General features: G+C 39.4%; 2 protein-coding genes across 3 annotated transcripts in view; one reads left to right on the plus strand and one right to left on the minus strand.

The window, feature by feature from the left end:
• Nucleotides 1-907: 907 nt before the first annotated feature.
• On the plus strand, nt 908-23976 carry TBCE (tubulin folding cofactor E). Its single transcript, XM_066178810.1, has 17 exons — nt 908-936; nt 1160-1293; nt 3934-4018; nt 9240-9428; nt 10478-10566; nt 11245-11344; nt 13124-13226; nt 17757-17833; nt 18071-18166; nt 18786-18850; nt 18935-18999; nt 19454-19606; nt 20341-20494; nt 20956-21024; nt 22064-22123; nt 23451-23542; nt 23787-23976. The coding sequence occupies exons 2-17, from the start codon at nt 1194-1196 to the stop codon at nt 23877-23879; spliced, it is 1590 nt and encodes a 529-aa protein (XP_066034907.1). The 5' UTR covers nt 908-936; nt 1160-1193; the 3' UTR covers nt 23880-23976.
• The window catches only part of B3GALNT2 (beta-1,3-N-acetylgalactosaminyltransferase 2), a 30716-nt gene continuing 27917 nt past the window's right edge, over nt 22645-25443 (minus strand). For both annotated transcript variants that reach the window (XM_066178812.1, XM_066178811.1), the window contains exon 12: nt 22645-25236. In XM_066178812.1, the coding sequence (XP_066034909.1) occupies nt 25102-25236 (135 nt within the window). In that variant the 3' untranslated portion in view covers nt 22645-25101. The remainder of the gene's footprint in view (nt 25237-25443) is intronic.

The following is a 25443-nucleotide window of genomic DNA, read 5'->3' on the forward strand; positions in this document are numbered from 1 at the left end:
TGAAAAACATCAATTAGCATACTTTGATTTTTGTAACCACAGCTATTAGATCTTGCCGTATCTCTGTCAAACTGAGGAGTTCTTATTCAATTTCTGTTCTTCAGCTGGTATTAGAACACAGTCAGGTCTTTCATTTTCTGCTGTTAATCTGCGCACACTGGACGTTTCGATTATTTTTTTTTTCTTTTATAAGTTGTGTTCGCTAATTATTACAAGTCTAACTTGGATCCCCCCGGGGCTATTTCTCCCAAGTATTGAATGTTGAAATAAATGCAACAACAAATGTAGCAGCGTACCGGGGAATACAGTTGTTCAGGAGGTCCCTGGCCCGAGGGTGCTCCGGGGGAGCTCTACTGCTCAGCGAGTCGCCCACTTGCTCCCGGGAGAGCGCCCCAGCCTTGAGTTACTCGAGTTCCGGACTCAGAACCGCCTCTTGCTCGGTGTCGGTTCCCCGCTGCCGCAGGGCCTTGCCCACCGCGCGCTGCTTTACAACCCGGCAGCGCTTCCCTGGGGTGTCTCTCCTCTCTCCTCGCATCCCGCCCCAAGCCTGCGGCTGCTCCCAGGCAGGCGCAATTCCCGGGGACGGGCGGGACACCCCGGCGCCGCCCCACGGGCCCCGCTCGCCCAATCGGACCGCCCGCCTTTAACCCCGCGGCATTCTGGGAGCTGTAGTCCCGGGCTGGCAAGCCCACGCGGCAGGGTCACCTCGGTGAACGGCATTACCCAGAAAGCTCCACGGCGGCGACGCCCCGGGCCGATATGCCCCTGAAGGCGGTGACTTGAACAGGGAAGAGGGCTGCGTGGGCCAATAGCGGGCCAGGGCAGGGCAGCCCCGGGGCTCGCTGCCAATCGGAGCGCTCCAAGCACACGGGCGGGGCGGGGCGGCCGGAGCCGCGCGGCGCAGGGCGGAAGTGCGGCAGGGGAGCGCCCCTGTGGGTGCGTGATCCGCGCCCGCGGCCCCGCGCCTGTGGGGCTGGGGATGAGGACAGCGCCACAGGCGGCTGCTCCGGGAGCGGGAGCGACACGGGCTGGGGGAGCGGCACGGGGGAGCGCCGGGATCCGGCGGGCAGCCGGGCGGCAAAAGCGCAGCTTAAGGTAGGGGCGTTGTGAGAGCAGCGGCTGGCGCGTGTGTTTAAGGGCGTGTCTCCTGTCCCTGCAGGTGTGGGAGTGGCCCGGACTGCAGCTGTCCCGGGATGGCTGCCGAGGTGCCTCCCGATGCGCTGGGTCGGCGGGTCACCTGCGGCACCGACTATGGGACCGTGCGCTATGTGGGCAGCGTGTCTAGTACTGCAGGTAAGCGCCACAAAAGTAATAATCTTCGCATTTGATGGTTGTTCTCGAGGTTCTACTCATGTTCTTCTTAATTAAAAAGGCACCAACGTTGTCAAGTAAAACGAGGCAATTTATAGTTTGATTTTTTGTCATTGTTCTTGTGTAAATATGGCGACTTCTGTTCTGTGTGAGTTGTTGGGGTTTGGGGGTGTTTTAAAGAAGTCAGAGTGGTCAAAATTTGTAAGAAGAACTTTACAGTCTTTTCCCTGATCTCTGTGCTGGCATAGTCAGGGACGGTAAGAGGCAGCAGCAGATCACCAGACCAGGTGCTCCTTTGATAAGGTACTGTATTGGGTGTGTGTGACAAGGCTCTGATAGTGGCAAGGGGCTACAGGGGTGGCATCTCTGAGAAGCTGCCAGGAGCTTTCTCCGTGTCCAACAGAGCCGATGCCAGCCAGCTTCAGGGCTGATCTGTCACTGGCCAAGGCTGAGCCCGTCAGCAATGGTAGTTGCACCTCGGTGAAACCATCTTTAAAAAGGGAAGGAAAAGAGACCCTTTGCACAAAAGTAGCTGTGGCCAGAGAAGAGCTGAGTGAGAATATGTGAGAGGAACAGCCCTGCAGACACAAAGGCCAGTGAAGAAGGAGGGGAAAGAGGTGCTCCACACTGCAGAGAGGAGATTCCCCTGCAGACCTGCTGAGACAGGCTGTTTCCTGGCAGCCCATGGGGGTCAGCAGGGGTTCAGAGATCCACCTGCTGCCCATGGAGGAGACACACACACAGATGGATGCCTGAAAGGAAGTGGTGACCCTGGGGGAGGCCTGCACCAGAGCAGGCTCCTGGTAGACCTGAGAACCTGTGGAGAGAACAGTCCTGCTGGAGCGGGTTCCTGGTAGGTCTTGTGACCCTGTGGGGGACTCACGCTGGAGTAGCTTTTTCCTGAAGGACTACACCCTGTGAAAAAAGGGTTCCACACTGGAGCAGTTCCAAAGAAAGTGTACTGTAGCACATAGGGAGGATTTATGTTGGACCAGTCCATGGAGGACTGTCTTCTAGTCCAGCTGAGATGGGGGTATTTTTGTTTTACTTCTCATTATTCTACTCTGATTTTGATTGGTAATAAATTCAATTACTTTCCCCAAGTCAAGTCTGTTTTGCCCGTGACAGTAATCACTGCGTGATCTCTCCCTGTCCTAATGTCAACTCATGAGCCTTTTGTTGTGTTTTTTCTCCCCTGTTCATCTGAGGAGGGGAGTGGGAGTGGCTTTGGGTGGACACCTGGTATCTAGCCTGGGTCAACCCACTATCAATGTTCAAATTTATGGGAAGATTCCTGATGCTTGGAAGAAGACTAGCCTTGCATACAGTTCTAGAAGAGGCAAGAAGGATGACCAGGAACTGTAGACTCATTAGCCTCACTTCAGTTTCTGGAAAGATCATGTAGCATGTTTCTTTGGAATCCATTTCCAAGCCTGTGAAGGACAAGATGGTAGCTGGGAGTATTTGGCACTTGGAAATGAGAAGAAGTTGTGCTTGACAAATGTAATTACTTTCTACAATGATATGACTGTGAACGTGGATAAAGGGAGAACAAGTCAATATTCCTTCAGTAAGTCTTTGAATAATGTCTCCTTAAAGAACCTTATTTGGAAGCCGAAGAAATACAAGTTAGGTGAATGGACTGTTAAGTGAGTTGAAAGTTGTCAAATGAAAAGGTAATTAATGACTTGATACCTGGTAATGAGTGAGTACTACCAAAGTAAATGCTGGGGTGTGTATTGTTTCACGTATTCATCAGTGTTCACCCTCAAATGGCTGCTGTGATACAAGAGAGAACAGCAATCCAGATCAGGCTTTATGAGCTTTAGGTTCGAACCCTAGACATTCAAGAAGAATAAATTCCCACATACTAGCGACTCACAGAGTCTTTTGTAAAGGGCTTGGGAGTTAAGCTGGATACTGTTATGAATGTGAGCCAACAGTGATCTCCTGTAACAAGCAAAGATACCTGTTACCTTAGAGTGAAGTGAACAGGATGAAGGTGGCCTGCAAGGTAAAGGAAGAACCCTCTCTCTGGGGGCAGGGTTCTTGATAAGGTTACACTTGGAGTAATGTGTCTGGTGTGGAACCATTCCAGTTCAAGAGGGATGCAGACAAACTTGAGAGAATCTCAAAGATCTCCTCTCTTGAGGAGTCTCTTGGAGGACTGCCAGGGTGGTTAAGGGCACAGACCATACACGTGTTATGAAGAGGTTGAGTGATTTGGGCTTGGTTAATGTGGTGAAGAGAAGAAAAAGTGATATCCAATGGTTTCCTGCAGCTGTTTGGCTGGTGGTTGCAAAGATGACAGAGCCTAACTCTTCGTACAAGTACTAGATGATATAATAAAGGACAACGGCCAGAGCAGGAACACCTTTTCCATTACATTGCAACATTACAATGCAGCACTGGAATATGCTCACCAGCCATGTTGGAATGTTTTTATTGGGAATTTTCGAAGTCTGGCTAGGTAACAAATTACCTGACTGACTTGTTTAATGCTGGTGGTAATCTCCTTTGAGGGAGAAGGTTAGGCTAAGTGAACTGCAGAGGTTCTTTCTGGCCATGATTTCTATGGATATGATGCCATAAATTTGAAAAAGTATCAACCATTTTTTTCAGGAATTTGGCTGGGCGTGGAATGGGATGATCCTCAGAGGGGGAAGCATGACGGCAGCTATGAAGGAACACAGTATTTTAAGTGCAGGTGAGTTTATTCACAGCATTGGCATGTCAAATGTGGTAACGAGATGATCATGGGAAGAGGCCTTTTGGCAATTTTTAGGGCAAATCCTTCTGTTATCAGATGGCAAATATTAAGAAGATCATAATTCTGAGTGCTCTGAATCCATAGCTAATCCATAGAGGCTCTTGCATTGATATTCATCCTGTTACAGGTATAGTAAATACCTAGAAAATACAAGTCATGTTTTAGAGGTATGTTATAAAAGGGATGTTATTTGGATGTTACTATTATTACCATTAATAGATTTTAGACCTTTTACTTTAGTTAGGAAATCAATATTTCCTAGTGACCTTCATTAGGTAATTCTGAACTATTAGCCTATATTAAGTCTCAAATACAATTTATATTTGAATTTAAGGTGACGTGCATGTATCTTGTTAAGGGAAAATACCAAGTTCCTGTTAATGATTTACCTTATATTTGTATCACTAAGGATTTGTTAAATATATTTGATTTAGTACATGCAAAACCTAGTGCATCTGTGTGGGGGTTTTAAATATATGCATACATCACTTTTAAGCGAAAAGATTTGAGCACTTAACATGTTTGAAATCGCAGAATACAGGACTCTAGGATGGATAGTAATTGCAGCAAGTTGTTGATTTCTATGTCAGGATACATGCAACAGCTGAATGTTTGTAAGTTAAATAGTAACTGGATGAATTCATAGACAAGTCATCAATAGCTCTTAAACACTACAGCCTGCTAGCTCAGTAAGTTCCTGAGCATAGAAGTGGGGAAGGGTGAGACAACAAAATCTGTTCTTCAGAAAAGTAAGTAAAGAAGAAAACACCCAGCTGTGAGGACTGGATATTTTTTCCCTTGTATCAAATAATAATAGAACAAAGCTTGAGGAGGCTAAACAAACTTACTACAAGAAAAAAATTCAGCATTGCTGGATTTTTTTGTTTCAGCTAAAGAGTTGGAAATGATGGTTTTAGAACAACCGTGTCTTTTAAATAAATATATTAGAGGAAGTTGCTTCCTAAATGCTTTGAATTGAATTGAAACAGTTTCCAAGTTGAAGCTACTAGCTATGTTCTGCTGTAGGAGAAAAAAAAATAGAAATAATTGGCTGACCATTCCAAATCTCTCTGGACAGAAAAAGCAACTGAACATTTCGTGGACTTTTTCAGAAACTTGACTGCTTTACATTTGTGTATATATGATATTTATATACATGTGTGTAGACTCTTGGGTTTTTAGTGGCCATGAGTGTGCTTCCAGGAGATGAGATCTCAGATTGTAATCTTAAATCTTGATGTAAAAATCAATGTTTTATGTGAAGCTCAATACCCATAACAAATGTAAATGTTGTGGTCTTTAAACGTATTGTTCTTTCAATACCTGTTCTTTGTACTCTGCCTGTTTTCCAATCAGAAGAGGTCCTGCCGGGGTCTAAGGGAATACATAGTTCCAGCAGGGCACCAAGGCACACAGACATAACTTCCTGCGTGCAGACATGTTTGTAGTTCTTGAACCGACTGCGAAAATGTAGGCAAACTTAAGTAAAAAAATAGTTACTTAATTTTAGCAGAAGGATGCTAAAAAACAAATCCCTCCCACAACTTCAAACATCACCTCTTTACTACTACTGATTGGGGGGGAATAATGTTGCTTTGTAGATGAATATACACATCTCAAAAAAATACTATATTTCCCCCCTTACACCTTATCATGAGTGTCCTTTGCCTACAAGCTACTTTGCTCACTCCTTGAATTCTGATAAGCAGAAGCAGCTGATCAAGTAGCTTGTACTGTAAATAAATGCAGTGAAAGGACATTTTGAAATTGTTTTAAAGGCAATTTTGAAAATAACTGCTTTAAAAAATAGATCTTTCAGAGTGACATTTGAAAATAAGATCGTAAGAGGAAAAGAAAACTGATTTTGAGATTCTCACTACCAGAGAACCTTCTTTCTAGTCCTTACTTGAAACAGTAGGTCTGCTTACAGCTCTATGTGATCTCTGTAGTAGGTTTTTTTTTTAAATGTGAGCTAGACTTTTATGTTTCATGGCAATATGTTTATCTGGGTCATATATTATGCAGTAATAATTAACCTTCTTAAGAATATGAATACCAAGGAGCAAAACAGCCATATTTCTAATTATGCTGGTATCATGAGCATGTTCATCAACCCTGTATCAGCTGGAAATGGCAATGCACAATTTAGTGGTGTTTTTGTGTTCAGTTTTTTCCTGATAATAGGATCTTGTTTCTTAATAACTGAGGAAGAATAACTACTATTTTAGCTGTCAGTTGCAGTAGTGTATAAGTGTATAATGTAATTAAATAATGTTCTGCAGTCCTTCAAGAGAAATGAGGAGTAATCAAGCCTTAAAACAGTGTTAAAATTTGTATGCAGCTTTTGAAACACGAGTGTGCTTTCCAATAGGTTCTTGTCCCACAGACCCACTCACGCATTTGTATGCCTGTGTTCCCCGGGGAAATGTGGGTTACAAGCACACCCTCCTCCCCTGCTTGTCCTATACTTGTTGCATGATGGCATTCAAGATGATCTGCTCTGTGAAAGATCTGTTTATATTAAATGAGCTATTTTTTCTTCAAGGGTGAGAGATTCACCTCCAGGAATATCTACCTAGAGCACAAACAAACTCTTCAAATACAGGGGAAAAAAATCATTTTAGTGTCCATGAAGAAAAAAATATTTCTGTTTTGCAAAGGCAGAAAGCATTCCTAGGATTCCTGTGAAGGTTTCAGTTAAGAAGTTTTGTCCATCAGAAACTCATACTCTTTGCTGCCAGTAGAACTGTGTTAAAACAAAAGGTTGTCCCTAACCACTGCTCAAACATGTCCTATGCACCAGCAGAACCCCAAGATAGCATCTAAACCTGCAAATGTCTGTGTCTCTCCTTGTTTTTTGAAAGCTCAGAGCCAAGTTTCATGTCTGTTTAACTAAGGTGAACTTTCAAGAACTTGAAGTACTTGCTCATGTTTGCAAAGCTTCTGCTGTTCAGTCAAGAATTTGATACACCATGGCAGGTTAGCATTAGTTGTCATTTATAAGCCTTCCTTGATGCCATGGCCTGTTCTAAAACATGAAGGATTTTCTTTACTGCAGTGTGTAGAGTCTTCTAATAGAAGTTTTGTCTGTTGAACACCTTCCCCTAGAAGGAAGAGACCTGTTCAGAGCCTGTGTAGAAAAGACATGCATGGATTCAAACAGCTCCACTTTGACACCTTATGAGCTTTGTAGTGCATTTGCTCCAGTCGTGATGGTAATTGCCTGGAGTTGATCATTGCAAACAGACGGTCCTGGGCAAAGGAGCCCTTTGATCCATGTTTATTGCCTAGGCTGATAAAGCTGACATCTCTCTCCGTGGCTCAGAAGCTTCTGCAGTCAGACAGCCCAAGTGTGTAGCTGTTATGATTTATGTACTCCTGCATTATTCTTCAGTACTGAGAAATGTATGTGTGTGATATTTCCCTAGCACATGAAGAGCCATCATATACCTGTAATGATGAGCAGTGCCATGACTTAGCTTTACATTAGCAAAGAATGATGCCAAATTTCCTCCTTATTCAGTGGGAGCTGACAGCTAATCTAAATTTTAATTAATATCCTTTAAGTGCCCTGGGCATGCCAGCAGATGGGTTGTATGCTTTAGGTTACTGAATCATGAATAGGAAGTGTCCTACAAGATGACTTCTGAGATTGGGGTGACCCTCTTTATTTGAAAAGTCAGTAGGAAGTGTCAGTATTAACTAGAGCCAGCTGCTTGCCAGAGCCCCACTTGAGTATAGTCCACATTTTCTGCTTAAGAAAATTGGGCCATATCTTCTTCCACTCTATTTCCACACAGTGTTTTCTTCTGGCTGCAAGACAATTTGCATACATGAGAACAAAATCCCTGTTCTCAGACTTCTGAGTGCTCAGCTTAGGTCAGGTTGATCAGTTATCCATAGGTTCTTCCATCTCATGATATGCATGCTGGATGACTCTTTGGATTAGGATCTATCTGTTTAGTTCCCAGTTACAGAGACTGATGGCTAATAGGTGCAGTTTTGCATTAGTCCAGGTGCTGTACATCACTTGTTTGATATGTACATACAGCTTGTACAGTTCATATGTCCTTCTGTGAAATTTTATACAGGCAGTGTGTTTTAGGGAAAATGACTTACAGTGACCTCTCTCCTTGAATGCACAATAATTTTGCCTGAAAACAGGTTCCTATTGCAGTTTCCTTTCCTGTCCTTTGTGACAGTTCCTTAAAAAGTAGATCAAATAAATAGACTGGAACTGAAAAAGAAGCTTAGGCTGTGGAATGGATTTAAATATGCATTAGGTAACTTATAATAGCATGCAGAGTAATGGGAAGTTATAGTGACAGGAGAGAGAAAACCCATGGTTTTGTGATCAGGACAAAAAGAGAAGGGTCTTGGGAGATAAATACACTAAAATTTTCCTGTAGCTTTAAATGACAGGGGACAGGGTAGCTAGGTTCCTCTGCTTTTTTTTTTTTTCCTCTAAGGACATAACTGGTCTCTGCACAGAAAATGAGGAAGGAGATGCCAATAGAAGTGGTGACCTGAGAGCACAGAAATGGGCTTAGGAATGGATATCGTGACAGAGAGACCCAAAGGTGGTGGCTATGATAGGGACAAATGACATGACAGGAGGAATGCAGGTGTGAGGTTCTAGATTGGCTCTGGTGAGAGGGTTGAGGAGAGCAGAACTGTTGAGTATAGAAGGATAATGATGACAAAATCATGGTGATAGGAAACTGGACAATTGTCAGAATAAATTTTATTATGGTTTGCTAATTAGCCACTTGATGCTTACATGCTGTTTTGAGAAGTTTTATTTACATAAGTGATGTCTTCCTCCTGGGCACTTCTGGAGAACCTGAGTTCATAATGAGTTTGCAAGTAAAAGAGCAGTTATTTTTAATAACGGCACTGACACTGTAATTTTGATGTTTGAGTACATTTCGGGAAGCTGGTGCTCCAGTTCTCATGGTATCTCACTATCAAGTCCTATCAAAGATATTTGAAAGTCTTACCTGGTTCGCTGAGAGCAGTGATGTTTACAACTAGCCTGTAGAATTGCCTTTTGACTGCTTTGGTTCTCAGTACTTTTGTTCAAAGTAGTAATTAATCAGTCAGTCATTGTTGTGATAACTTTTTTATATTTCACCTTCTCCTGGCTGCTCTATTCAAGGCATCCTAAAGGAGGATCGTTCATCCGGCCAAACAAGGCAAATTTTGGGGTAGATTTTCTTACTGCAGTAGAGGATCGCTATGGATTGTATGAGAAGCAAGATGCTCAGTATGGGACAGGGGGTACACTGGCGTTTGGAACGAAGACTGTGGAATTTGTTGGCATGGATTCTGTTGCAGAACAGCAAAGGCAAGTGTAATCTATGAAAATCTAAGACACATTAGTAGTGATTGATCAGTCAAGTAGTATTTCAAGTGTAAGGAAGTGACTGCCATGCATATGAAATTGTTATGTGTCTAAAAGCAAGCAAGACTGCACTGCTGTGGAAGAGAAATCTTCTGATTGTGAATTCATAATTTACAGGGTTTACAAATAGGAAGTGAGATTATGTCATGTTTGAGTGCTAACAATCCTCATTCTGGTTTCATAAAGTAGCAGATGATGATATCTGGTGAGAAATGAGAGGTAAATTATCATGATATTGGCAGTCATCATACACATGCATGGTCTTTTTTAAATAGATATATGTTAGTGTTTTCTTAATATTGTACAGTGTTTTTTAGTCTTTGTTTACTCATATCACAAATGACTTTGTAACCAAGAGAGGGAAAGCAGAAAGTCACTGTACTGCTAATGAAGAAGTTTTTCAAATCAGTTCACGTCATGTTTATGTACCTGGAAGGGTAAGAAAGGAAGTAACTTAATGATGTGTAATAAATAGCAGTTCTAATGGCCTCCAGCAGTAAAGTATTAGTTCAGTAGGTGGCAGTCTCCTTCTGAGCTGATATTCCACAGCCATTCTCCTTGTCTCCCAGAGCATACTAAGCAGTCAAAAATACTTTCTGTAAGTTGTACAAAGAATACCCAAATAGTTCTGAACCTCTTGCAAAACATATTGCAAGAAACCTTTTTAACTTGAAACCTCTAATGAAATTCCAATTTGCATGGCTATATTTAATCTGTTTTACCACTCTTTCTTTCAGTTGAATGAAGTTTTTTTGGGAGTGTGGGAACTGTGGTTCAACCAGACTTATTTTGTAGTAGTGATGTAAAGGCAAAAAATAGAGATGTCTGTTTTTTAGTGCAAATGACACTGCAGTGTAGTAATCTGCACATTGCTAATTCCAAAGGAGACATATGCATGAAAAGGATGTTATGTAGTTGTAAAAACCAGCCATTTATGTAACATACCTATTTCTGTTTGAAGGTTACCTAACAGAATGTTCTTTCCCATGCAGACAACTGAACAAACTGGTGGATATCTCAGTGCGTGAGTGTGCAGTGAGCCATGCTGGCCAGGAAGAGGAAATCAGCAGAACGTGTGCCAGTATCCTTTTTTTGCTATATTGCATGATGCCACAAATAAAGTACATCCTTTAGCATTCCAAGTGTTCACCTCAATGAATGATACTTGTTATCCTTTTATTAAAATTTAAAAAAAAACCCTGAATTTTATATTTATAAGTTTAATGCAATGTTAAAAAGTTCAAAAGCCAGACGCCTACAATTTTTGAGAGGAGATGCAAATTGTGGATCAAAATAGAAGTATAGTCTTAGGTTGCTACTGTGACTGCAGTTTCAGAAGGTTCCAGCAATGTTTTTGGTTTTTTTTTAATTCTCTAGAACAGATAACCCTGTAGAGGCAGAACTGATATGCTCTGTAGATAACAGAGATTTCCCACACATAACAAATAATGTGTATAGTACATTGCATGTAGTGGCAATGTTACAAAACTACAAAGCAGTTATTATTTGTTAATTTATAAGGACTTGTAAGAGTTCCTGTCAGTATAGAAATTAATCCATTTGAGGATTTGTATCATTAAGCACTTTTACAAAACTATAAGCCATTTCCATATCACAAATCAAAATAAAATTTGCTGCAATTGAGCAGTAACATCCCTTAGTGTAATCTATTTCTCTTTGATTCAAAACAAAACCCTAATTCTGAAAAAAGGAAGTTCCATTTTGAGATGTGTTTATTTTTCTTAACAAGAAATTTCAGATATGAGGCATATAAACCTATCAAAAAATCTGATATCATCTTGGGACACAGTTATAGCTATTGCTTCTCAAGTTCGGAATCTGGAAACACTTAATGTCAGGTATAAATATTCATATTTGGGTTTCTCTTCCTTTGGGGTAGGAACAACAACCAAGAGGCTCAAGATTCAGCTTTCTAAATGTAACTGGATACAAGACTCATTCTAATGGGAGCTAAGTTTTTAATACCTTTTTTTTGTTTTATTTTTTTAAATCTTGTTCTTAAGCAAGATTTAAGTTGTGGGCTATATTTTTTCTGACATTTGTATTCAAGAAAAGACTAAAACCCTAGGAGTTCAGCTTCTGTGTAAAACTAAGTTCTGGAGAACATTTTCTTTAAAGTTTTAAGATTTGATCTTTGTTCTTTATTATTCTTGATATATTCTGGCTGCCCAGGCAGGTCTGCATTTAGGAGCCCACTTTTGTTTAACCAACCACATCTTGACACTAAACTTAATTATCCATAAGGCTTTAACCAAACCTTAATTATTCCAAACTCTAGTCTATTTCTGCCCTAAAATGATGCTGATAAGAAACTGGTAAGACCATGGTGAGAGATCAAGGGGAAAATCTCTCAAATAATGATGACATTGGAAAAGGAAGAAGGCTGTTGTTAAATAAAGCTCCAGTTCTATCGAAACAAGAAAATTCATAAAATAATTTCAAAATAAAGAACATTTCTAGTACACATCAATACACTGTAATTGGCACATGCCACAATAATTTTCTGGCGTGAAGTAGCACAATGGATTAGGTAGCAGCCTCAATCACCAGGGTTTTTATTTATTCTTATCGCTAATGTGATAAAAATGTATTTTTAGTTGTAGGTGTTCCATTTTCTTAAATATTTAGCACTGAGCAGCTGTTTGCAACCTGGGTGCTATTTGTAAATCTAACTTTGCCTAGAGCATGTCATGATTTATTATTATCAGCATGCATGAGAATACCGAAAATTTAGGTTAATTCACCTGGAATCATTTTTTCAGTTTATCATTGTTGAGAATTGTACTCTAGACTGAAAGGTCTTCAGAAGTAATTTGTGGAAAAAAGTGGAAAACAAAATGAGATTGATGTTCAATCTGATTCTTACTCCTACAAACTGACATAATCTGAATCAGCTTTTTATTGTTTTGACCTTCTGGTTACTTTAAAAAAGAAAGAAGGTATATCTGTTACTGATTTATTTTTTTTGTGCATGGAATGTTGGAAGAAGAATAAAAGTGATTAACCATCCACCAGCTCTATGGGGAAATTTTACCCATAAGTATGTAACTATAAACTACACCGAGAGATTTTTATGAGAATATGCCGGTAGATTAGGCCTTAGGAAGGAAATAAAAACTTCTCTTTCAGGGTGGATAATGAAAACTGATTTGAAGACTGCAGATTTGAGAATCTTTATGTTTTCTTCTTTGTAGCGATACTTAACTCTTGAAGAGTGGATTTTACATATTTTTGTTTTACTGGGGTCTGGATAGTCATGCAGGCTCTTCATTTTCAGTCAGCACTAAGGAGTTTAAGCCTGAGCTCTGGGTCTGTTTCATTTAATATTAATGAAAATCATTCTTTTCATGTTCAAACCTTGGTGAAAGAGAAGGAGGCCACAGATGAATAAATACACATTCTTGAATAAATACGCATTCCTGAAGCAGGAAAGTAAATTAGGAAAGAGTATGTTTGAATATAACTAGAATTATATTTTATTATATTTTAAAATTAGTGACATCTTGGCAGTGATTTTAACTTTTGGAGGGTGTAAATTTCTTTAACATGCAACTCCAAACTAATGACTTCAATAAATGTGATTATTCATTATGCAAATAATTATTCTTTTTATGCAGTGAAAACAAAATGAGATTTCCATCTACATCAACTTTTACATCCAGTGCATTTTCAAACTTGAAGATTCTGGCACTTAATCAAACTGAAATAACATGGACAGAGGTAATAGCCTTTCCTGATTATTTTTTAATTTAATATCATTAGGTTTCTGAGGCAAGGAAAGCGCTTAAACATTTATGCACTGTATTCTTCTACTGAAATCAAATCATCCTTAGAAAAGGTGCTGTGGGGTAACTGTGTTAGATACATATTAGCTGGGGTACTTCCTACATAATGAAGGAAGTAATATTGGCATAGGAGTCTAATAAGAAACATTTTACTTCATTTACATCTGTAAATTGCCAAATCAAAATAAAGCAGTTAGAGTACAATAGTAGTTTCATGTCCCAAACTTTGTTTAAGTGAAAACTTTTTGGTTTCTGGTAGCTGTTGAAGATTTACCTGTGCTGCAGTAGAACAAATGCAAATGGAAAGAAAATATTTCCTTATGATGAGAAATTCTTGTTCTGGCATCACTTGGCATCAACAGGGGACTGGACTGGTATCTTTGCCCATACTGATGGTTCTTGAACCACATCATGCCTGGTGATTGGCAGCACGGAGCAGAGGAAAAACAGAGGTCTGATTTGTTTGGGGCACTGAAACGTGCATATTTAAATGACTCACTCCTGGTGTGATGTCTTATTAGGAATGAAGTCCTGTTGTCAGCCAGAGTTAGCAGTGGGCATTTCCTCAGACATGGGGCTTAGGAAGTGCATCTCAGTGTCTCATTACTTAGAACGGCTTCTAAATTGCAAACCATTATTTGGATTCCTCAGGGTCAGATTTTATAGTACTGCATTGTAAAATTACATGACTTCTCAGATTTCAGCTGCCAGCTGCTATCCAGTGAAAGAGCTCTAAACAAAACTGGGGCTTGAGTAGGGAGAAGCTTCTTCATTCTCTTGTCTTGCACCAGGACTAGAAGAAGGTCACTGCTGTGTTTTTGTTTAGTGTCCATTCACTGTGCTTTTAAAACTGCCTGTGGGATTTATGGGAGGACAGTTGATAATCCTTCCATAGTAGCAACAATATGAATGGTGAAGGAAATGGAAGAATTAAGTGGCTACAAACACTTTAAATGTTATCTAGTGCTCACCAGACTAAATCTATGCATAGTGGTGTTTAAAATGTTGGCACCTGCCAGCAACTGTCCTTCATCCCTCCATGGGGTGACCAAAGGGCTGGTTGGAGCCATGGCTTCAGGCAGGTTAGAGTTCTCCAGGGCTAACTAAATTGCAGTGAGAAAGCCCCAGCTTAGTCAAAGCAGTTTAAAATTATGCAGCTTTTGTATTTTTTTTTAACTCTGCTTTAGCTGATGATCCGTTGTTGGCCATGAAGACATCTTGGTACCAAAATCTGTTCTATAAATTTGTTCCAATTCATTCCCTGTAAGTTGGGAGACATGAGCCTGTGCTTGAAAGTGTTCCAGGGCAGCCAAACAAAAGGGGAAAAATAAAGGCATGCACCTGTGATCAGAACTCTGTGAACAAACCACTTGAAAATGTCACTGCTTAAGCTCTGAGGGGAGTTACTTGAAAAGTCAACTTTCTGACAGAAAATAATAATGAATATAATCCAGGCAAATGAGAAATACATTTTAGTTGTCAGTGGGGATATAAGCAAGAGTCTTAGGAATGTTTGGATTAAAATTAAAACAATTTAATGATGAACAGCATTTCAAAATTATTTGCTGTTATATGTAAGAATGTATGACATAGGGATAGTTATACTTGGGGTTTTTTTTTAGTTTGTTCCTCTGTTTTGAAGTATTTTTCACAGGAGAGGGATGTGCTTAACTGTTATGCAACATTACATAGCTCCACATTCACATGCCTTGAGCATCAGTTTCCAAAAAGAATTCTTTTGTTAGTATATGATTTGCATATATCTAAATACTTCTGAGATTTTTAGTATATCAGTAAAAGAGCTTATTACTGGAGAATTGTTGATTGATTGTTCAAAACATAACATATAACTTTCAGTGGGGAAAAATGTCCTGTAAAATAACTTAAAGTTAGCAGCTGTTGACTTAGAAATTGAATTAATACATTTGAGTGTAATGAATTCATATTTATGGCTCCAAACCCTTTCTTATTCAGCATTTAAATCATGATCTTATATTTGTGATTCTGTTTTCAAACTAAGATTTTATATTTATAATAAAATCTGCTGTTATACAGGGTAAAAGAAAAATCTGGGTTAGAACAGAAGTGCAGGATCATGCTTCTGACACTAGCAAATAGCAGCAGGTAGTTGGGAAAAATTCTAGGCAAAGGGTAAGCACATGGTAAGAGCTTCTTAAAAAGTAATCTGGAATTGTGTGGCTTTGTGAGCTCAAGACTATAATTAATATTTGTGGATTTTTTGTTTCATGATTTATCTAACTGTATTAAGAACCCATTTGAAAATTTTGCTATACCTATCATTTAACATCAATTTAAATTTTTTGGGTTCTGATATTGCCAGATAATTTCATTTAGTAAGTCCCAATATTTTATATGAAAATAACTGACAACAGCTATTCTCTGTTTCATGGCTTTAATTCTTGTTTAGATTCTTTGTGCCTTTCCCAATTATAATATTTGCTTCCTGGCATAAGCAGACTAAAGATACAGGAACATCATGGACTTACATGGTGACAACTGTTTCTTGTTCTCATCTTTATTTCTTTTGCAATAGCTCTTGCATTTCCATTCTTTTGGTTTCGAGCATCAGTGGCTCTCCTCTGGGTATATGTTACCTCCCCATCAGCTATCCACAATGAGGCCCCAGTCTTTCCTGAGAGTTAACTCAGTGTCAGATCTGTGAACTTTTGTTTCTGAGGAAGCTGTTTTAAGCAGTAGCTGGAAATTTGGCAATTTGAGTTTCTTGTAATTGTGCTGTGACCTGTCATTTGGCAATTTTCTAGTCATTTGGGCAGCCTATTGAAAAATCTTCAGATACTTCAGGTTTGTGCAGTTTTTTTATTGCATTCATCCGTCCCCATGCAGGGCTGTTGTGGGGGAATCTCTCTTACTCAACATGCACCCCATTTCTCTTGACTCTGCAGGTTTCTTGTCACGCTTCTTCGTCACCAGTGGATAACTCTTATGGTCTAACTTGTTGACGTGGGGAAACACTATCAGATTAAAGAGATGAAGTATCAGTGTTCCCTGTTCTTGCTTTGGAACAGGATAAGTTGTTCTATCTGAGTTTGCGTTTGTGCGTTACAGATATGGCAGCAGGTTGAATTTTCCCATTTTTGGGTGTGAAGCAGTTGGGCTCCATACCATAGGCTGCCTCTTGAGGACATCTGTTTAGCCTTGCCATGGTGTCTATTATGAGTCAGTTACATCGACCTGCAGCTAGATGGATTTGTTCAGCTGTAACAGAGACAATGGTGCTGAGGAGGGGATGATTACAGAAGGGGTCAGATATGCACAAAACCAGCTGAATTGGACTGTCCAGATCTCTGAATTCCACTGCTTGTAGCCTTTGTAACCTCCTGTAAAAACAAGCTGTTGGTGTCTGTGCTACGCATCCGTTGTCTGTGTTCTTGCATCTCAAAAACTTTGACTCCCTTAGTTAGTTACAATCACATCTTGGAAAGAGTTGGGGGCTTAAAAACAATTTATGATCTACTAATTCCCTTAAAACAGGAAGGTAGATGAATGAAAGAGCCCCTGAAAGTTTCCCAACCAAAGAAAGAGTACCAGGATGAGCTCACACTTATTTTGATTGTGGAGAATACACACCACAAAAAAACCTCAGTGGAAAGAATAATTTGCCACTCACAGGCACAAATTTGTAGAAAAGCAATCAGTTTCAGTGCTTATGGAACTCCATGTGCTAAAACTGCACAATTGCATACAGAACTATTTTATGCCAGCAATTTATATCACCTTGTAATAAGTGTTTAAAAGTTTTGTTACCTCCTGTAAATGTTTGTGAAGAAAAAAACTGTGTAAAGTAAAATAATATCTTTTATGCCATTTCAGGGCATAAGATCTAAACCAAACGTATTTTTGTTCAATTTGTAGCCCTCTTTGAATTGTTTTATTTTCTTTAGAGAACTTGAAAACTTCAGGATGTGTTGAATTAATGCAATTCTTGGCTTTTAATGGGTTATAGGCTGGCACAGTCCCAAGACAGAAAAGGCCTCAAGCTCTGATAAATTAAGATACTAAAAAATATTCTGTCAGACGAGATAAGATGTGTGTGTTAGCTGGTTCTGGAACTTCTGCACATATGTAGTTTGTACAGCCAGTTCCTTACCTCATCACAGGGAAAACCTGGTCATTCCAACTCACGGAATAAATTAATTCAGTTTCCAGGTCACTCAGTTTCCAGTCTCAGCTGCGAGGGTGGCCACAAGCCTGGGACTTACAGTCCTGTGACTGCAGAATCCCTTTGATGTCATCTGTGCTGGTAGATCCAGGCACAGGAGAGCCATCTGGAAGAAAGGGAAGACTAGGAAATCTTTAATAAGTGTTCCTCTGGTTTGGGCAGCCATAGCTTGTTCTGAACACATTCAGAACAAATTTGCATGAAGTATAATTTCTGAAATATTTTTCCCATCTTTCGTTATATTAAATAAAGTTTTGCTCTTAGGTTCTTCTTTGTGCTCAAGGATGGCCAGTACTTGAAGAGCTGTACCTTTCTTCTAATCATATTACAGTTTTGGAAAGGTGAGTAACAACAGTCAGTTGTTAGCCACTGATGTACCACGAAGTTACATAGCACATGACGTTACATTCCTGTAACATTTACATCACAACAATAATTGATGCAAATTTCACGTGATGTACCTCAGAACATTCATGAATTTGCACAATTGTGTGCATGAAATTGTGTTCTTAGGAAAATAGTGTTTACATTGGCCAATAACTTTAAATATTTTGTGTTTGTTTTCTTCAATATATCAGGCCTGATAATGTCTTGCAGACCCTGAAGTTGCTAGACCTTTCAGACAACCAGTTACTGGATGGAAATCAGCTGCATCTAATAGCACAGCTCCCCAGGTAGCTGTAAACAAATTTGCTGGAAATTCTTTGTCCTAGATATTCATCTCCATAGTCCTTGTTGGCTGAAATATGGTAGTATTGATGTTACATGAAAGATTCGTAAGATCTTGAAGTAGAGGCATTTTGCCCTCTTGAGGAGAGTAACCGCATTATTTAATTGAGCTATTTTAATATAATCTTGCTTTTGTTGTATAATAACACATTTTTCAGCTGTGTGTTATTAGGTTTTCATTATACACTTATGAAATGAAAGTGATTTACCACATTTTGCTAATTTGCAGAATTATCATCTTTCCCTGTACACCAAAACAGCAGCCATGATTTTCAATAGCCACAAGCTATTTAAAAAAAATCATTTAGAAAATCACACATTTTTAAATCCAGGAGCCATTCTGAAAGCTTGAAATTGTTGCACTTACTCGCTGAAAATTTTATTCCCTGAACACTGTTGAAGTCTGGGTACTGTCTGTGAGGCTGCTTTTCATTTGTCAGTGATGCTGCACCACATCAAAAGCTGCAGATCCTTATTAGGAAAAGAAAAAAAAATAGGTTGTATTTCTTTGCAAAAAAACTTCCTGTACCACATACAGTGATCATTGTATCTATTAAATTGCAGATTAGAGCAGCTAATACTTAGAAACACTGGGATATCTTCTATACACTTTCCTGATGCTGGATTTGGTATGTAAAAGAAGTAATTTATTTATAGTTTTAAAATTCTGTTTATTTAAAGTTTTCACTGTTTTCTTGTTACTCTTTTCCTAGGATGCAAGACTAAAATGTTTCCTTCACTAAAACGCCTTGCAATAAATGACAATAAAATATCACAGGTAGGTTAGATTGTGATGGTTTCACATTTTGTAAATAAATGTATCTTTGTTTAAGAGTAACTTGAAGTTTGCTTTTTTTAAATTTTCTTTGATTGTATGTGTAAGATTCTGAGGTAACTTGAACACTTTGGTCAATACAGAGGCATAATTTAAAAGTGTAAAAACATTTCTTAACGGTTAAAACACGTTTATGTTATGGCAGCTCACAATTCCTCTCACAGAATTCTGATGATCTAAAATTCTGGCTAATCCCTTGGTTTTGGTTTGGTTTTAATTAAATGGAGTGCAGTTCTTACCTTAGCTAAATTAGCAAGATCCTAGTACTTGGGTCTGATGATCAAAACAATTTTTCCAGTCATGCCTGTTGTCCAGGAAAAGTCAGTGTTACCAGGTGTTGTTCCGAAATGAAATGATGTTTTGTATTTCCTCAAAAGCCTCTTCCCTTCCATTTCAGTGGTCATCTATCAATGAGCTTGATAAACTGCCAAGTTTGCGAGCGCTGCAGTGTAACAACAACCCCTTGATGGACACAGAGAAGAACCCAGAGACCCTGCTACAGCTCATTATTGCCAAGATAAGTCAGTTGGAGGTTTTGAACAACTGTGAGGTATGTGGTATTTCAACAAATTGCATGATTCTGGCAAAAACTTTAAATCACTGCCTGAGGAATTGTTTTCACTTTCTTTAAAGATTATTGATTGTTTGGGTGCAAGAAAAGTAAAGTGCCAACTAGTCCATCCCCTAGTCAGTGGGGCAGTCAGTCAGTCAGTAGGCCTACAACACTGAGCCCTCTGTGAGCATTGGTCACTCAGTGGGGACTTGGACAAGATGGGCCAATGGTGGTTTTTTTTCTCAGTCCCTGAACTGTGATGAAGTTGCAGGACTGTTAACAAAAAACACACTCTTAAAAAAAAAAAAATAGAAAAAGCAGCATGGTCAGATCAGTGACAGCAATACCAACATTTGCCTTCTGCACTAGAAAAATATCATAATCCACACCAAATCTTTCAGCAAATGTTTATTATAAAGGAAAGCAGAAGCAGCATTTGCTCCATTGCTACAGAAAACATCCTTGCATCATCATATACAGCAAAATATTTGCTTATATATTCATTTATGGCTCAGTGAGTACACAGAGAGAGGGGCTTTAAGACTCCTAATGGCTCTAAAAATACTGAATATATGCATCAGTCAGTATTTGGATACATGGTTTGTAAAGTTCTTGGTAGCATTAAAACATACTGAACACCAAGTAAGACCAAGGAGTCTGTGGCATTGATTAGAATTTACTCTCTGGAAAGTTATATAATTATATTATGTGCCATTCCTGTGTCAGTACAGATCCTTCCTGCTGAAAGAAGAGGAGCAGAGCTTGATTATCGCAAAATATTTGGAAAGGACTGGCTAGAAGCTGGTGGGCACTGGGACCCAGAGAAAAACAAACCAAGTGAAGAATTTCTTGCTGCCCATCCCAGATACCCAACACTTTGTCTTAGTAAGTACAAGCAAAGTACAGTAGCATTTCCTCACCTCTGGCATTGGCAGCACTGGTTTGATCTGTTTTTAATTTCTCTTCCCTTGGTCCTTTTTCCATGTGCTGCTACAGCCTTAGGAAAGCCCATCCATTGGCAAGCCTGTGTGCCAGTGGCTTTTTGCTCCTGTGGGGTGGCTGCACCCTTCAGGGCATTGCTGCCTCAGGAACTTGGGCTCCCTGCCTGAGACCCTGTGAGCATCCCCTCCAGCACGGCAGCAACTCTCTCAGCAATGGGAATGTTAAGCTGCACCCCCATGTCCTGAATGCTGTAGCAGCTGAAGGAGGCTTGTGTCTGCAGCACTGTATGGTGCAGGAGCTACCACATCTGTGCCGAGCAAATTCCTGCCCGATTCTGCACCTCAGTGGTCTTAGGTCTTGAGTTTCAGTCTTTGAAGGTTCTACATGCACTTTTCTTCTAACAGAATATGGAGCACCTGAAGAAGGAGAACTGAAGGGACGACAGCCTTTGACTCTGAAAAATCAGCTCCTGAGTAAGAGGCCAGAAATGCTCAAAATTGTTCCTTTCTGCATTCAGAGTATTTTATGAGCTTAGTGTCTCCTAGGTGTATATGGAGAACAAAAAGTTCCAGGTTGTAATTTTGCTTTTCTGAACCATCTCAGTGAGTTTGACTGGAAACCTCATTCTGTGTACTCTCTCTCATTTCCCCCCTCAACCCAAGGCAAATGATTTTCTCAACTGAGATTTAATGGAGAACAAAGGTTATTGATACTCCATTCTGATGGTTGTGAGTGGCTTCTTTACAGAAGACATCTCAAGTTTTAATCTCAACAGCTGCAGTCTTTTCTGATACTAATTTTTTACAACTTCTTCACTTTAGGACAGACAAGAAAAATATGGGTAGCTTTGGTATTTCGGGCTGTCTACATATTTAATCTAGGTTATATCCTGACTTGCAAATTCATGTAGCTGTCTTTCCCATTTGATAGAAGAACTGAAACTCTTTACTCCATGGGCAAAATAGTATTTTAAAGCACTACATTCTAATGCATTTAGGTGGAAGACTGAATAGAACAAGGAATCTTGTTGGCTAGACATAATATAAACCTTTTCTTTTAAGGATAAGTCTTTTAATCTCTTGAAAATAATTAGGCTAATAATGTCCTTTAAAAGTCTTTGTATGGTGCTTTTGAGAGGACCAAAAGCCTGTTATAAACTGAATAAGCAATTTCCATTCTACTGCAGGTTATTTTTAAAACATGAAATAGAAATTAAGCATTTTTAGGTATATACTAATTTTGACCAAAAAATCCCATCTTTAAGCATTAGGGAGTCACTTCTACAATAATTTATCAAAGATGAATAAAAACTTGCTTATTTTAATTAATTAATTTTTCAGATAATGACTAAATGCTATCTTAATTGCTCAGATGCAGGCTACCTCCTAATTTTTGAGAGATCAGGCTGAGCTAAGGGAAACAATTTGTAATAAAAACAGACTAGAAAGACTATGCTTCTGCCAGAACAGGGCTAATTGTTCTTTCACTAATGCCTCACCCTTCTTCCTTAAGCTTTGACAATTAAGTGTCCTGAGAAACCCGAACAGAAGCCAGTGGAGAAAAAACTACCAGGTAAGAAGTTTTGGCTTATGTTCAAGCAGTTGTTTCATCCCTCCTTTTCAAACAACTGTATTAAAGAATGGCAGCTGCCCCTGGCTTTGTCAGCTCCTGAAAGCTTTTCCTCTGTCATATAAAGAAATGACAAAGGCAGAAATTGTTTGAGAAATTCATTATTCTTCTGGCCTTCATATTTACTTTCAGTCCAGCTTGAGGGTGGAAAGTTGATGTTTGTCTTATGACCTCTGCTGCTGGTTTCATGATTAATGTGTCTGAGGCAATTAAAGGCCAGTTAACAGGAATGAAATCTGGTGGATGTGTTAACCAAGAAACCAGAACGTGAAGTCTTAAGAGGCAACCACACAGTGTAGAAATCTAGATATTGAGGTCTAGTATCTAATACCTTAAGTTAGAAATCTAGTTCTGACCTTCATCAAATTTGTCTTTTGAAGTTTTAGTGCCTGTAGTGAAACGAGAATGAACAAGACCATTCTAAATTAAGCTGATGTTTTGGAAAGATGTGTCACAATGAAGTCTGAGAGAAAAGAAGTATTCAAGCTTTATTCTAAAATAAAAATCACATTTATTATCACAAGTTGCATAAAATCAGATAGATACAGCTTTTACAAAAATGTTCGATAGAAAAATATTTGTCTAAGTACAATGTGTGGTATTACAGGAATAACTCGCTATTGCTGTGCCTTTAGATAAAGCTTCAAAAGAAGTTCAACCAAAATACTGAGTTTATCTATTGCAAACACAGGTATCACCTCTGGAACAAACTACATCTACTCATTCGAGATCCATTACAAAAAATACCCCTTCCTATAACTGACTTCATAATATAAACAACTCTGCTGACAATGTGTTTGGGACTAATAACTCCATACCATTCCTAAGACTGTCACTAGTTCCACAGTGCCATTTGCTTACTTGTGCTGGGAAAGCCAATTCCTGGTAATCAAAACTGCAAGGAACAGTTGCCAGATGCAAGTAGTCAGAACCCGGCTGGTGTGTGTCCCAAAGGTCACTTAGTTTAGCATGTAGAAATACAAACTCAAAAAAGGTAAATTATGAAGCCATAACACTTTAATTTGGTACGTGGGATCAAAGCGCTCAGTCCTTAAGTAGCACATCCTACCCTATCCCCCACAGGTTAAACTATTTTCCACTTGCCATAGCAGATATGGTTTCAGGTACCAAAGATGTTATTGCCATGTTAGAACTGAAGCAGCAATACAGCCTTTCACTGTTGCTATAAGCAAGTGAAACACTGGTACTTTGCTACAGCTCAGTGGCAGCAGCATTTTTCTAATAACTTCTCTTTCTCTCCCCTTGACAGAGTCTATGACTATTCAGAAGGTCAAAGGACTGCTGTATCGTCTATTTAAAATTCCTGGTTCTGAACTGAAACTGTCCTATGAAAGTTCTAAAGTGAGTTAAAAACAGGTATTCAACAACAAAATATTTCATGCTGCTAAAGATCCATAGCATGTTCTAAAATACTATCTAAAGAAATTTCACTTGAGGAGGGCTGTCTTCATGCTGTAATTTAGGATCTAATTTCATTCCTGCAATATGACAAATTCTCCCTGACTGCAACTGCCTGTTATTTGGTTTACGTGAAGGGATTTCAGTTTAAGTCTGATTAGGTTTTTTTTTTGCTTTCTTATTCTAGTTGGAAGGAAAAGAAGTTGAACTAGACAATGACTTAAAGCCTTTGCAGTTTTACTCAATAGAAAGTGGAGACTGTGTGTTAGTACGGTGGTAAGAAGGGACTCTCTTGCTGGACTGAAGGAAAAGCTGACACAGGAACTGCAGAAGAGAGACGGACACACAGACAGCCTGTGCCTGAACAGACATACAGGTGAATGTGAGTTTCACACGTGGCACCAGAGGGCTGTACAACTGTTCTTTCAGCTTGTCAGCCTCCATGAAAACATCTGCTCATTTGTCCTACTGGAGAGATACCAAACAGTGCTTAAATGCTTCAATTAAATAAAACTCAAGGTCACCCTTTTGCCAAGATTTTATACTGCCTTCCCCCAGCAGCAAGAATTTGTTGTACTGAACTGAGTTCAGGGCTGAGTTGTGATCTCTTTGCTGACAAGACAAAATTACTGCTGCGCTGAGAGGCCACTTGCTCTTTGCTTTCACCTACATCCAATGACCTTAAAGTGAACAAAACCCAGCAGGAATTTTAGAAGTATCTACCTTAGATGATCAGGGTCAAAATCTGCCAGAACCTTCTTCTACGTGTTTAACATACCACATTATAAATAAGTTCTCAGCACACTGCAAGGCATTGCTATTTATTTTACAATCTTCAGTGTGCTGTTCCTCAATCTTATTTTACTTTCACTTGTGTAACCTCAAATTTCTATCTAGTAACACAGTGAGCTCTCAGAAATCCCTCCTAAATCAAGCCAAGTTTGCAGTAGTTGAAGATTTGGTATAAGCAAACCTTGATTTTATTTTTATCTAAAATGACAATGGTACAAACAAACTAATCACAAATCCTAGCCCTCATTGCTGTCCCTGTCCCTGCACAGATGAGGGCAACCCCTCAGACAGCACAGAACCTGCTGCAGCGAGACTTACCAGCTGCCCTGGTGCTGAGCACAACTCTCCATAGGATCCTGGAACAGCCCTATACTGAGTCAAAGCAGTAGTGCTTTAATTTACAAAAGACAGGCTAGTTGGCATTCTTATGTGCATTTATTAATTACAAGTAGGTCTTTGACTTTATATAAAAAAGATTTTCTTTTTAATCTTGAACATTTTGGTTTCTGTTTGATCAACATCTATACTATAGAAAACTAATAGTATCAGTCCACTTGTAATTAGCAAAAGGGATGTGCAAATATTGTTATACTTTAGCTGAAACCCAACATTAAAAGGTACCTTAATATTTCTTATTGTTCCAGGACTGAGTCCAAATGTACACTTTCCCATGATCATTATACACTACCCTGTTTTCCAAGGCAAGTCCATCATCTTTCCTCACATCTACATGGATCTCCACACAGTTCCTTTAATCTCCAGAGCTCTCCCAGTTCCTGGGGAGAGTACTGGGGGGAAGACAGCATGCCACTCTCACATGTCTTCTCACACAACCAGAGACCATCCTGTTTAAGAGAGAGAACCATTTCAATAGTTTTTCTTAGAAAGTATGTAGTCTCCAACAATCATCACTTCCAAGAATCAGGTGTTTATTGTTTCTAGCAACAAAGGTCCCAAACTGATCTGCTAGACCTATTCAGAGAACTTGAGGGTAGGGATGGAGTCTGCAGGCAGTTTGTGGCAGTTTCCTGGTTTTCCTTTTCAATACATCT

This window comes from Chamaea fasciata, unplaced genomic scaffold, assembly GCF_029207755.1.
Source record: "Chamaea fasciata isolate MVZ Bird 193981 ecotype frontalis unplaced genomic scaffold, bChaFas1.0.hap1 SCAF_3, whole genome shotgun sequence".
NCBI lineage: Eukaryota > Metazoa > Chordata > Aves > Passeriformes > Sylviidae > Chamaea > Chamaea fasciata.

What these genes read in the sequence shown, in the direction of transcription:
- TBCE (XM_066178810.1), top strand. Translation starts at nt 1,194, where the DNA reads ATGGCTGCCGAGGTGCCTCCCGATGCGCTGGGTCGGCGGGTCACCTGC. An exon ending in CTGGAAACACTTAATGTCAG is followed by an intron (nt 11,345 to 13,123) that starts GTATAAATATTC and finishes CTTTTTATGCAG; the next exon opens with TGAAAACAAAATGAGATTTC. An exon ending in TGTCCTATGAAAGTTCTAAA is followed by an intron (nt 23,543 to 23,786) that starts GTGAGTTAAAAA and finishes TTCTTATTCTAG; the next exon opens with TTGGAAGGAAAAGAAGTTGA.